This window comes from Poecile atricapillus, chromosome 4, assembly GCF_030490865.1.
Source record: "Poecile atricapillus isolate bPoeAtr1 chromosome 4, bPoeAtr1.hap1, whole genome shotgun sequence".
In the NCBI taxonomy this organism is placed as follows: Eukaryota; Metazoa; Chordata; class Aves; order Passeriformes; family Paridae; genus Poecile; species Poecile atricapillus.
Window position 1 is genome coordinate 75,871,505 of NC_081252.1, and position 13,216 is coordinate 75,884,720.

The 13,216-nt window shown below is 57.6% G+C and overlaps 2 protein-coding genes across 2 annotated transcripts; one reads left to right on the plus strand and one right to left on the minus strand.

The window, feature by feature from the left end:
• The first annotated feature begins 463 nt into the window (after nucleotides 1–463).
• SMYD5 (SMYD family member 5) lies at nucleotides 464–9,323 on the plus strand. Its single transcript, XM_058837421.1, has 13 exons — nucleotides 464–613; nucleotides 775–883; nucleotides 3,023–3,162; nucleotides 3,348–3,469; nucleotides 4,063–4,132; nucleotides 4,294–4,398; nucleotides 4,849–4,911; nucleotides 5,076–5,146; nucleotides 5,917–6,023; nucleotides 6,520–6,576; nucleotides 6,842–6,936; nucleotides 7,197–7,267; nucleotides 7,769–9,323. Exons 1-13 carry the CDS (start codon nucleotides 548–550, stop codon nucleotides 7,905–7,907), a joined length of 1,215 nt encoding a protein of 404 aa, XP_058693404.1. The 5' UTR covers nucleotides 464–547; the 3' UTR covers nucleotides 7,908–9,323.
• A 59-nt stretch (nucleotides 9,324–9,382) lies between these two features.
• On the minus strand, nucleotides 9,383–13,197 carry PRADC1 (protease associated domain containing 1). Its single transcript, XM_058837422.1, has 5 exons — nucleotides 13,109–13,197; nucleotides 11,272–11,372; nucleotides 10,882–10,991; nucleotides 10,107–10,274; nucleotides 9,383–9,877 (listed from the first exon to the last, which is right to left on the minus strand). The coding sequence occupies exons 1-5, from the start codon at nucleotides 13,158–13,160 to the stop codon at nucleotides 9,757–9,759; spliced, it is 552 nt and encodes a 183-aa protein (XP_058693405.1). The 5' UTR covers nucleotides 13,161–13,197; the 3' UTR covers nucleotides 9,383–9,756.
• Between the last annotated feature and the right edge of the window lie 19 nt (nucleotides 13,198–13,216).

The following is a 13,216-nucleotide window of genomic DNA, read 5'->3' on the forward strand; positions in this document are numbered from 1 at the left end:
ACCAAAGACGCTTTTCCGTGGCCTTTAAGGCTTTGCAGACCTCCGAGCAGGAGGCAGCGAGGGCAGAGTGGCCTCAGTAGCGTGTTTTGAAGGCTTTTTTGGGGGAAGTCGGGCCAGTTTTGGGTGCGCAGGGCAGCGGGCGATGCCTCCTCTCTCCACGAGGGGAGACCTCAAGTGAGGGGGGGAACTTGTGTTCCACCTGACAGGGCTGTGACGGCTATTCCTCTACTACTAAATAATAATAACTGACTGGGGAGACACAGCAAACTCTTGTAGGATTTGGGGCAGGAGCACCCCGACCCCATCTTGGGCTGTTTTAGGCTGTTTTGGGGTGTTTTGGGCTGTTTCCAGACGCTGCCGGGGGGCTGTGGAGGGGGGCCAAGATGGCCGCCGGCCCCCGCGCGCCCCGGGGCTGAGGGGGGCGATGGCGAGCGCGGGTCCCTGAGGGGCGCAGGGGGCGGGGGCGGAGGAGGAGGAAGAGGAGGAGGAGGAGGAAGAGGAAGAGGCGCTGCCCGGCGGGTCAGGGCGGGGAAGTCGCCGCCCGAAGATGGCGGCCGCGGCGGGGCCACACGCCGGGGCTGCGGCGGAGGCGCGGTTCATCAGCAGCGCCAAGGTGAGCAGCCCGCGCTCTCCCCTCCGTGAGGCTCCCTCCCTTCCCGCCCCGCCTGGGGGAGTTGAAGCCCGCAGGGTCCCTTCGGGATGGAGGAATTCCCTCAGCTCCCGGGTATGACTCGGCTGCGGGCGCGTCCCTGACCCACGGTTGTCCCTCGGCAGGGAAAGGGCTTGTTCGCCACCAGAAACATTCGCAAAGGGGAAACAGTCTTCGTGGAGAGGCCGGTGGTGTCATCCCAGTTCCTCTGGAATGCCCTGTACAACTACCGAGGTGAGCGGCTGGCGCTGCTGGCATGTTCCCATCCCTGTCACCTGTCCCGGCGGGGTGACCGCGGGACCTCGGAGGAGCTGCCCGGTACCAAGGGAAGGGTTTGGGTTCATCTTAGCACCTTATAAAGGTGGCTTTACTGCCTTTTCTGCTCCTGCACTAAACTGTTGACAAGTTCGGGTGTCATCTGAGGGATGGTGACTTTAGTCAGCCCTGGAGGAATATGGCAGGTGCCACCATGGAATGTTGGAATGGGATGGGGTGGAAGGGGACTTAAAGATCCCATTCTACCCCTGCCATGGGCTGGGACACCTTGCCCTAGCCCAGGTTGCTCCAAGCCCCATCACTTTGTTCCTCTCTGGTGTTGGTACCAGTTGTGTTGCCTTGCTCTGGGTTCTGGCCCCTTTCCTTTCCAAAGGATATCCTGTGCCTGCCATCCATCCATCCATCCATCATCCATCCATCATCCATCCATCCATATCCATCATCCATCCATCCATCCATCCATCCATCCATCCATCCATCATCCATCCGTCATCCATCCATCCATCCATCCATCCATCCATCCATCCATCCATCATCCATCATCCATCCATCATCCATCCATCCATCCATCCATCCATCCATCATCCATCCATCCATCATCCATCATCCATCCATCATCCATCCATCATCCATCCATCCATCATCCATCCATCATCCATCATCCATCCATCCATCATCCATCATCCATCCATCCATCCATCATCCATCCATCATCCATCATCCATCATCCATCCATCCATCATCCATCCATCCATCCATCCTCCATCCATCATCCATCCATCCATCCATCCATCCATCATCCATCCATCCATCCATATCCATCATCCATCCATCATCCATCCATCCATCCATCCATCCATCCATCCATCCATCCATCCATCCATCCATCCATCATCCATCCATCCATATCCATCATCCATCCATCCATCATCCATCCATGATCCATCCATCATCCATCCATCCATCCATCCATCCATCCATCCATCCATCCATCATCCATCCATCATCCATCCATCATCCATCCATCCATCCATCATCCATCCATCCATCCATCCATATCCATCATCCATCCATCATCCATCCATCCATCCATCCATCCATCCATCCATCCATCCATCCATCCATCATCCATCCATCCATATCCATCATCCATCCATCCATCATCCATCCATCATCCATCCATCATCCATCCATCCATCCATCCATCCATCCATCCATCCATCCATCCTCCATCCATCATCCATCCATCCATCATCCATCATCCATCATCCATCCATCATCCATCATCCATCCATCATCCATCCATCATCCATCATCCATCCATCATCCATCCATCATCCATCCATCCATCCATCATCCATCCATCATCCATCATCCATCATCCATCCATCCATCATCCATCATCCATCATCCATCCATCCATCATCCATCCATCATCCATCCATCATCCATCATCCATCATCCATCCATCCATCCATCATCCATCATCCATCATCCATCCATCCATCCATCCATCATCCATCCATCATCCATCATCCATCCATCCATCCATCCATCCATCATCCATCATCCATCATCCATCCATCATCCATCCATCATCCATCCATCCATCATCCATCCATCATCCATCCATCATCCATCCATCATCCATCCATCATCCATCCATCCATCCATCATCCATCCATCATCCATCCATCATCCATCCATCATCCATCATCCATCATCCATCCATCCATCCATCATCCATCATCCATCATCCATCCATCCATCATCCATCATCCATCATCCATCCATCATCCATCCATCATCCATCCATCATCCATCATCCATCCATCATCCATCATCCATCCATCCATCCATCCATCCATCATCCATTCATCCATCCATCCATCCATCCATCCATCCATCCATCCATCCATCCATCCATCATCCATCCATCCATCCATCCATCATCCATCCATCATCCATCCCTCATCCATCCATCATCCATCCATCATCCATCCATCCATCCATCATCCATCCCTCATCCATCCATCCATCCATCATCCATCCATCATCCATCATCCATCCCCCACCCACCCACCTGTGTCCCCACAGCCTGTGATCACTGCCTGCGGGCGCTGGAGACGGCGGAGGAGAACGCCCAGCGCCTGCTGGGGAAGAGCTCCCTGGTGCTGCCTCACCCGGAGCAGTGCAGCATCCGGAAGGACCTGCACCAGCAGTGTCCCCGCTGCCAGGTACGGCACTGCCCTCCTTGGGATCATTGAGTCCTTTCCATCCAGGCAGCCTCTTGTGCTGTGTGCCTTTCCGTGCTGTGGGCCAAAGAGCCAGGGCTCTGCTGGTCAGGGAGGGGGCACAGCTGGCTGGAGGAGCCCCTTTTCCTGCTGCCACAGCCAATGCCAGCGCTGTCCCCTCGCTCTAGGTGATGTACTGCAGTGCAGAATGCAGGCAGGCAGCTCTGGAGCAGTACCACCAGGTCCTCTGCCTTGGCCCATCCCGTGACGACCCCACACACCCTCTCAACAAGCTGCAGGAGGCATGGAGGTAGGGCCAGACCTTCCTGCTGCCCCACAGGCAGGGGAGCTGGCTCTCCTGGGCTGGCTCCTTGCTCCAGGTGGCTGGAGGGTGGGGATGGCTGTGGGACACTGCCCAGCTTTTCCTCCTGGTTGGGTGTTGTGATGTTGGCAGCCCTAGGGTTTGGACACACAGCTGAGCACTCCTGATTTTTCTGCAAAAACTACAAAATGCTGAGCTGCACATCACTCCTGCAGTTTTACAGTGCTCCTGCAGATCTCCAGCCCCTGGGAGATCCTCCTGGTAGCATCCCATGGCTCCTTTTCTGTCCGTGCTTTTGAAAAAAATGGTCCTGGAGGGGATAAGCAACACCCCTGACCCAAATCTTGTCCCAAGCCCCAGCAGAGTGAGTAGGATGGGAGGGGATTGTATGGTTGGAGCAGGAAGGTGGGTGCAGGTTTCTCTCCACTGGACACCCCCACAGCAGTGCTGCACTCACCACTTTGGTGTGACAGATCAGCACAGGCTGACCACACCTGTGGCAGCTGCCTCTGCCTCCCTCCAGCTCTTCATTCCCATGCCAGCCCTGATCTGCTCATCTCTTCTCCATTTTAATCCCACAGAAACATGCACTACCCCCCAGAGACTTCCAGCATCATGCTGATGGCCAGGATGGTCGCCACCATCAAACAGGTACACTGGGTGGTTTTGTTATCCCGTTGTGGATGTTACTCCTAAGGCTCTGTTTCCTTGGCCTGGCTTTCTCAGCATTTATTCTGACAATTCTCCCTCTCTCTGTGGGCTGGGGAGCAAAGTGGTGTTGGTGCAATGCTTCTGCTTGATTCTTTTGTCAGGCTAAGGACAAGGAGTGGTGGATCAAGGCTTTCTCCCAGTTCTGCAGCAAGACAGCAAATGAAGAAGAGGAGATTGTGCACAAGCTGCTGGGGGACAAATTTAAGGTAAGACCCAGCAGTTCTTGAATCCTTGAGCCCTCCTTCTCCTGCCTGTGTCTGTGAGCCCACAGATGCAAAAGCCTCATTACAGTGGGGATAGGAAACACTGGAAACACCAGGCTCAAAGGGAGGAAGCAGCACTCCTGACAGTGAGGAAGCAGTTGCTTAGAGGGTTCTGGCCCTGTGATGCTTCCATGGGATATGCTGCTCCTTCCTGTGGGGGAGATGTTCCTGCTGTGGGCTGGGACAGTGATGATATTTAGCTGCTGAGTAGGTGGCTTTTGCTGCTAAAATGGGTGAATTTCACGGCTGTGAGGGCAGCAGCCTCCAGCCGTGCAGGGCAGGCCGGGGAGCCCAGGTCCTTCCTGAGCCTCTGGGCTGTGCTGGGCTCAGCCTCAGCCTGGGGCTGACACCCACAGCACCTCCCAGCCTGACCGTGCTGCTGTGTCCTGCCAGGGCCAGCTGGAGCTGCTGCGGCTGCTCTTCACCGAAGCCCTTTATGATGAATATCTCAGCAGGGTGAGTGGATCTGCCTCCCAGATAGCCCAGGAGCATTGGCCAGGGCTTTCCCTGGGACTCTGCTCCTTCCTTGCTTCCCCCAGAGCTCCCTGTGGCATTTAAAGCATTGCAGAGCGAGTTCAGGCTGGCCTGGGCTCAGTTCCTTTGTCCTCTCCCTTCTGCAGTGGTTCACTCCAGAAGGATTTCGATCCCTCTTTGCTCTCGTGGGGACCAATGGCCAGGGCATAGGAACCAGGTAATGGGGCTTTGTGAGTGCTCCTTGCAGGGCAATGGAGATGTGGAGTGGGAATGGCTGGGTTCAAGAGGTGGGGAGGGAGAGGCAGACTTAAAAACTTCATCCTGGCTGTGTCCAACCCTTTCACATCGCTCTGTCAGACCTTGGCTGTTCAGAGCCACCTTGGATCCCCTCTGCAAGGTCCCACTGTGTGCTGACAGCACCATGGGACTGTGACTGTCCCACTGCCCCCTGAAAGCACTGTGGGACTGTCACAGTGTCCCACTGCTCCTTCACAGCACTGTGGGACTGTGACAGTGTCCCACTGCTCCTTCACAGCACTGTGGGACTGTCACAGTGTCCCACTGCTCCCTGACAGCACTGTGGGACTGTGACAGTGTCCCACTGCTCCCTGACAGCACTGTGGGACTGTGACTGTCCCACTGGTCTCTGACAGCACCATGGGACTGTCACAGTGTCCCACTGCCCCCTGACAGCACCGTGGGACTGTGACAGTGTCCCACTGCTCCCTCACAGCACTGTGGGACTGTGACAGTGTCCCACTGCTCCCTCACAGCACTGTGGGACTGTCACAGTGTCCCACTGCTCCCTGACAGCACTGTGGGACTGTGACTGTCCCACTGCTCTCTGACAGCACTGTGGGACTGTGACAGTGTCCCACTGCTCTGACAGCACTGTGGGACTGTGACAGTGTCCCACTGCTCCCTGATAGCCCTGTGGGACTGTGACAGTGTCCCACTGCTCCCTGACAGTGTCCCTTTTCCCCCCAGCTCCCTGAGCCAGTGGGTGCACGCGTGCGATGCGCTGGATCTGCCCATGCTGCAGCGGGAGGAGCTGGATGCCTTCATTGACCAGCTCTACAAGGACATTGAGAAGGGTGAGTGTCACTGTTGGACACAAAATGAGTCACACAGACACAGTTCCAGGTGTGGTGAAAGAAAAAGAGAACTTTATTTTTCCTTTCAATATTTATAAGTTTCTGACCACGGGCAGGGATTGGATAGTCAGGTTAACACCTTCCCAACCACACTGGCTGTGAGAGATGTCCATCAAAAGTCATATCTGTAATGGAATGTATAAACACCTACGTTTATAGTTACTTTCTTGGGAAAGTGGCTAGAACTTGTGAAGAACAATATCAAGGGCCTGATTCTCAGGGCGACAGGTGAGGCTCTGTGGGAGTGCAGGGACAGGACAGCCTCGGGATGTGAATCTTTGTGGGAGGGAAAGGCTCTTTGGGAATCACCCTGCAGCACCTGGCCCCAGAGCAGTGCTGCCTGTGGGTGTTGTGTGTTGATGGATGTTCCTTTGTGCTCGAGTGGAAGAGCTGGAATGGACCATGCAGGGCTCTAACCCCTCTCTCTGTGCTGCAGAGTCGGGAGAGTTCCTCAACTGTGAGGGATCAGGGCTCTACGTGCTGCAGAGCTGCTGTAAGTAACACAAGGACTGGGAGAAAAACCAGTAGCGAGGAGGGAAATGTCCTGTGCTAGGCTGGCTCGCCTCTTCCCCTGGAGAAAGGGGTTTGTGCCTGCCATCTGTGGGCTGGGATGGGGTGGATGTGGTGGGTGCTGCTCTCTGTGTCCCCTGGCACCTTGCCCAGCTGTGGAATGGCCAGTCCTGCTGTGGATGCACTCAGATGTGATGTGGTTCCAGGAGCCACTTAGGCATTTAGCAAAGAGGTTGTATTGCCCGTAGGTAACCACAGCTGCATCCCCAACGCTGAGACATCCTTCCCAGAAAACAACTTCCTCCTGCATCTCACTGCTCTGGAGGACATCGAAGCAGGAGAGGTGAGACAGCAGGGCCTGGGTGGACCTGAGGTGACATCACACCATGGCATCATCCCTGTCCCCAACATCCTCCATGGACCCCAGCCCCAAAACCTCCTGTGTCCTGCATCATCTTAGCAGAGGAATTCAATCCCCATCCCGTGTAGGGGCTGCCAGACCCCATATATTTGCCTGATTCTGAGAGGGACTGGGACAAAATCCTGCTGCTTTGGGATCATGGGGAGCGATTCTGAGCCCAACCCATCTCTGTTTGCTCACAGGAAATCTGCATCAGTTACTTAGACTGCTGTCAGAGGGAGCGGAGCAGACACAGCCGCAACAAGATACTCAGGTAGGGGCTGCCTGGGGGGGAAAATCACAGCCCCTGTCACCCCCAGATCCATCAGAGCAGCATCCCCACCCTGGGGCTGTGTGTGCCTTGGGGTGTGGCTGTGTACAGCCTGCTCTGGCCTGTGGTGGGCTCGTGGTGTGTGCAGCACGTGGTGCTTCTGGTGCTTCCAGCTCCTTGTAATGTGTTCTAGCCTTGGGGATCGAGGATTTGGGTTCCCCCTTCTCTCTGCAGGCTTACACCTGCAGACCCTTCCTTTTCCTTCTCTGTCCTTCGAGTACAGAGGTTCCTGCTGGGGGTCACTGTCCCCCTGTCCCATCACCTCTGTGGGGCTGAGAAATCCCCCTGTCCACCCGGGGTACCTTTAGGGATGGAACCCCCGCACTCCTCTGGGTGTGGCACATTTAGCCCCTTCCTGGCTGTTCTCTTCCCGACCCCCTGCCCAGCAGCAGTGTGGGGTTGTACCTGTCTCATCCCTCCATCTCCTGCCTGCCCACCTGCCAGGGAGAACTACTTGTTTACCTGCTCGTGTCCCAAGTGCCTCGCGCAAGCCGACGACGCCGACGTGACATCGGACGAAGAGGAGGAGGGTGAAGGAGAGACGGACGATGCGGAGCTGGAGGATGAGATGACCGATGTGTGATCCTGGCCCCAGAGGAGAGGGAAGGGAGGGGCCTGGAGGTTCCTCCAAGAGGCAGCAGCTTTAATGCTAGAACAGGCTTGTGTTGTGGGGTCGGGCGGGCGCCGCGCCGGAGGTGCCAGAGCGGGGCAGCCGGGAGCCGGAGGCAGGCCCTGCTCCCGCCTGTCCGTGTTGTCCCTGTGTGTGTGTGTGTGTGTGTGTGTGTGTGTGTCAGGCTGTCCCTGTCCTCCCTGTGAGGACAAGCTGTGAGCCAGCAGAGCCCTCCATCACATCCCAGTTCCCAGCAGGGCTGGCTGGAGCAGAGTGGGGTCAGCCAGCCCCCGGGCACCCACGAGGTCGCTCCGCTGTGTCTGTGCAGGCTGTGGGTGCGGAGGAGCTTGTCCTCCCCACCCTGCAGGGACGAGGGAACGCGTGTTGTGTGTGTGTCCGTGTGTCTGTGCACGAGGGTACTATTTAATGTCTATATTAGCACTATCTACACACCATGGAGCTGGGGCCCTTATATATCCTCCATTCCATGCCTTGGCCAGCAGTGAGGGGCAGGAGGATCGTGCAGGGAACGCCCTGGAGGGTGACCCAGAGCTGGAGTCTAGCAGGGAGCACAGAGCTGACTCTGCAGGCACCTCCTTCCCTGCTCAGCCCATCCTCCCCATGACAGAGCCCTGGGCAGCGCCTGCAGGACCGTTTGGGGATGGAGAACGGCCAGGAGCTGACATGGGCTGTGCTGCCATCCCAAACCCAGGAGACACTTTGGGATTTGCAGGGAGGGAGTTGTCCCTCCCTCCCTCCAGCTGTGGGACAGGGATGTGCCCATGCCTGGGGATGCAGTGTGCCAGGTGCTTCCCTGCACCCAGTGCCACCACATGGAGATGTGCCTGTGCAGTGGCCCCACTGGATGTGTGTCCCTTTGTCATCCATCCCCTGCTGCCACCCTCAAGGCCACAGCACGTGGCGCTGTCCCTGTGTGCAGACATGTGGCTGGAGGGACAGCACGGCTCCAAGTGACAGACAGGCAGCAGGTCAGGGATGCAGCCAGGGTTATTTCCTTCCTCTGTGGATTTTGGGGAGCTGTTTTCCTGCTGCTGTGCCCGTGGCAGCTGGACTGTGGGACCGAGGGTGGCACACCTGTGACACTGCCAGCCCTGCCTCCCGCTGCTTGTCCCCGGCCGTCCTGGGGCCGCATCCCCTTCAGTGTTCGTAATAAACCGAGACTGGTGACAGCTGGGACCTGTGCTTTGTGTTGGTGGGTGCTGAGTGCTGTGACCCAGGGGACAGACACCTGTGCAAGCCTGGGCTCTGCATTTGTGACCAGCCCAGCCCTGGGGACAGGTGCTGGAGGCTGTGCTGTCCCATGAGGCTCTGACTGAGCCCTGCCCCAGCTGCAGGAGCTTCTTGGAGAATTTTACCATGAAAAAAAATGTGGGGATGAGATTTATCCCTTCATCTGCTGACTGCTGGAAATAAAAGAGAAACTTCCCTTTCTCTAAAACTTAAGACTTCATTAGCTCAGACAAAAATATACAGACAGCGGGTGAGCCCTGCCGGTACAGACCAAGGCTGTATTGCTCTCCACCCCATCCCTGCCAGTCCTGCATTCCTCCAAAGCAGCAGCACAAGGTCAAATGTTTCCTGGGAAGTGCAGGCCTGCTCTGGGCCCTCACCTCCCTCCCACACAGTCACAGCTTGGTGCCAGGCTCAAGGTTTCCCCTGGCATTGGTGTTCGCCCGTGGCCACACACCGGTGCCAGCAGAAAGATCTCCGGAGCATGTTGGGATCCTTTCCTCAAACCTGGTCCTTAGGGCAAGATCCTGGGATCCACCAGAAGTCCTCGATCCGCCACAGCCTTTTGCTGCTACCAGAAGGTCCAGGGGGGCTGCATCATCTCGTAGGTGGGAATGCTGGTGACGTTGACAGGAATGGAGATGACGGCCCAGGGGAGCCCGTGCTGCTCCAGGGAGCGCCTGATCATGTACCTGGAGGGATGCAGGGGTGACAGGTGTTCCCAGGGCTGGCAGGGTGCAGCCAGACCCGAGCACAAACCACAACCCAGCTCAAACTCTGCCCAGTAACCAGGACTGAATCCATGCAAAGCCTGGCAGGAGCCACGCTGACCGCTGGGAGCTCCCTGTTGTGAGGGACAGAGCTGTCACTCGCCATTCCCGAGAGCTGTCCCAGCCCTGGGGAGGCAGCCTGGGCACGTACCCGTCCCTGCCCAGCAGGAAGAGCGCGGGGATGTCGGCCGTGCGCCGGGAGCTGTCCTGGATCATCTCGATGTAGAAGCTGTCGTTGTCGTAGGCGTTGTCGGCGATGATGACGGCCCGCCCGCCGTGCTCCTGGATCACTCGTGTCTTGGACAGGAACGAGCAGCCCCTGCGGCACACGGGGACCAACAGTGACCAACCTGTGCTGGCCACGTGCCTGGAGACACCCAAACTAGGGATTGTCTCCCCGATTCCACACCTCCTCCAAACCCTGCTCCTCTGAGTCTCTATCTTAGGCACAAGCCACCCACACTCCTAAAAAAATAGGAAATCTTGGAATGGTTTGGGTTGGAAGAGACCTTAAAGTTCATCCAGTTCCACCCCCTGCCATTGCAGGGACACCTTCCACCATCCCAGGGTGCTCCAAGCCCAGTCCAGCCTGGCCTTGGACACCTCCAGGGATATGAGGCATCCAGAATTTCTTTGGGCAACCTGTACCAGGGTCTCACCACTCTCACAGAGAGGAGTTCTTTCCCACTGTCTAATCTAAACCTACTCTTTTTCAGTCTGAACCTAGACAGCAGTTTTTTTTCTACCTTACCACAGGCTAAAAAATGCAAGATGCAATTCTCCAGGGTAGGAACACCCTCACCTTTCCCTGGTTTATCTCTGTGGGGAATGGCACAGGAAGAATCTGGAGGTGATGGGGAGATGTGGCCAGGGCTCCCCTCCTGCCCAGCAGGGTCCCCCAGCAGCTCCCACCATGCCAGACCTACCCCCTCTCCACCAAGGCGATCTGGTCCTGGATGAAGACCCCATTGTTGAGCTCTCCGCAGGCCTCCGGAGGATCCGCCGGGACCAGGTGGATCTGCTCGTACCTTGTGTTCTCCGAGGAGACAGGCAGGGGTGAGCCGGGGGAACTGGAGCTGCTCCCCCTCCCCACCCTGCTCGGCTGTGCCACACCCTGCTCGTCCCTCTGGGGGACATTTGGGCTCCAGGAACAGGGACACCAGGAGCCAGCCCTCTGGAATCCTGCTGAGGCCAAGGATGCTTGTGGAAGAGCAACGAGCTCCATTTTAACCAAAACTCCAAATCACCGAGTCCCAGCAAGGAGCAGTATCAGGATGGCGGGACCCAAAGTGACAAATTCAGTTTTTAATACTTACAAACACGCCACCAAAATCCTTGGCTGGGGTGGCAGTGAAGATGTAGCGGATGTCTCCGGGGCTCAGCACTTGGAAGTACAAATATTCATGGATGCGTAAACCTGGGGGTGAAAGGACAGAGCTGAGAGGCAAGGGAAACTAAAGGCAAAATCCCTGAAAAAAGGGGAAAAATGTCAGTTATCACTCCAGAACCGTGGGAGAGAGAGGAGGCCCTTCAGCAATGCCAAATCCTGGCTGGGCCCAGGACCCAAAACGCCCCAAAGGTTTTGGGGTGTTCCAAGGGCAGATGTGGCAGTTCCCAGGGGCTGAGAGGGGATGGGGATGGAAAAGCACCGGGACTGGGGTGCTCAAGGAGAAGGGAAAACGCTGCTGGACCATGGAGGGGAGAGGGGTGATTCCTCCCAGCCTGAGGGGAGCAGACGGGAAACACACCAGGACCACAAGGCACGGAGGGAAAATGCACTTGGATTGGGATGCAGCAGGAAATGCAATGGAGCTGGGGCGCAGTGGTGGGAAATGAGCCTGGATCAAAGGGCCCAGAGGGGAAATCCAAGGGGCTCAGATGCAGCGAGAGGAAATGCTGCTGGGCTGGGGGGCTGCATGGGGAACTGCACCGAGAGAACTGCACCGGGGGAACTGCACCGAGAGAACTGCACCGGGGGAACTGCACCGAGAGAACTGCACCGAGAGAACTGCACCGGGGGAACTGCACCGGGGGAACTGCACCGAGAGAACTGCACCGGGGGAACTGCACCGAGAGAACTGCACCGAGAGAACTGCACCGGGGGAACCGCACCGAGGGAACTGCACCGAGAGAACTGCACCGAGAGAACTGCACCCAGGGAACTGCACCGAGGGAACTGCACCCAGGGAACTGCACCCAGGGAACTGCACCGGGGGAACCGCAGCGAGGGAACTGCACCGAGAGAACTGCACCGGGGGAACTGCACCGAGAGAACTGCACCGAGGGAACTGCACCGAGAGAACTGCACCGGGGGAACTGCACCGAGAGAACTGCACCGAGAGAACTGCACCGGGGGAACTGCACCGGGGGAACTGCACCGGGGGAACTGCACCGGGGGAACTGCACCGAGAGAACTGCACCGGGGGAACTGCACCGGGGGAACTGCACCGAGGGAGCCGCACCGGGGGAACTGCACCGGGGGAACTGCACCGAGGGAACCGCACCGGGGGAACCGCACCAGCACCGGGATGCAGCAGGGGAAATGCACCCACGTTGGGATGCAGGAAAGGAAATGCATCCGGATTGGGGTGTAGGAGGGGAAATGCACCCGGATTGGGGTGTAGGAGGGGAAATGCACCCGGATCGGGATGCGGGAGGAGAAATGCAATTAGATGGGGGCGCACCGAGGGGAAATGCCCCCGCACTGCGCTACGGCTTCAGGAGATGAACCGCAACGGGGCCGGGAGGGGAAATACACCGGGACAGAGACATACACCGGGACAGACACAGGAGAGAACAGCAGTGGGGCCGGGATGGGAAATACTCCGGGACACAGACAGAGGAGATGAATCGCAATGGGGCTGGGATGGGAAATACACCGGGACAGGGACATACACCGGGACAGACACAGGAGAGAACAGCAACGGGGCCGGGATGGGAAATACACCGGGACACAGACACAGGAGGGAACTGCAGCGGGGCCGCGCTGCCGGGAGGGGAAATACACCGGCATCACGGTGCGCCGAGCGGGGATGCGGCCGGGCCGGGATGCTTGGGGTGTGTGCGGGGTGCGGGTGCGGGGTCCGGCTCGTTGCGGGGCGGGCCCGGCCGCTGTCCCCGCTCCGTCCCTCCCTCCGCCCCTCACTCACTCACCGCGGGCCGGGCAGCAGCAGAGCCAGAGGCAGAGCCAGAGCCAGAGCAGCATGGCTGCGCCACGCCCCGCCCACCGGCCCGCCCCGCGCTCCCCATTGGCGGATCATC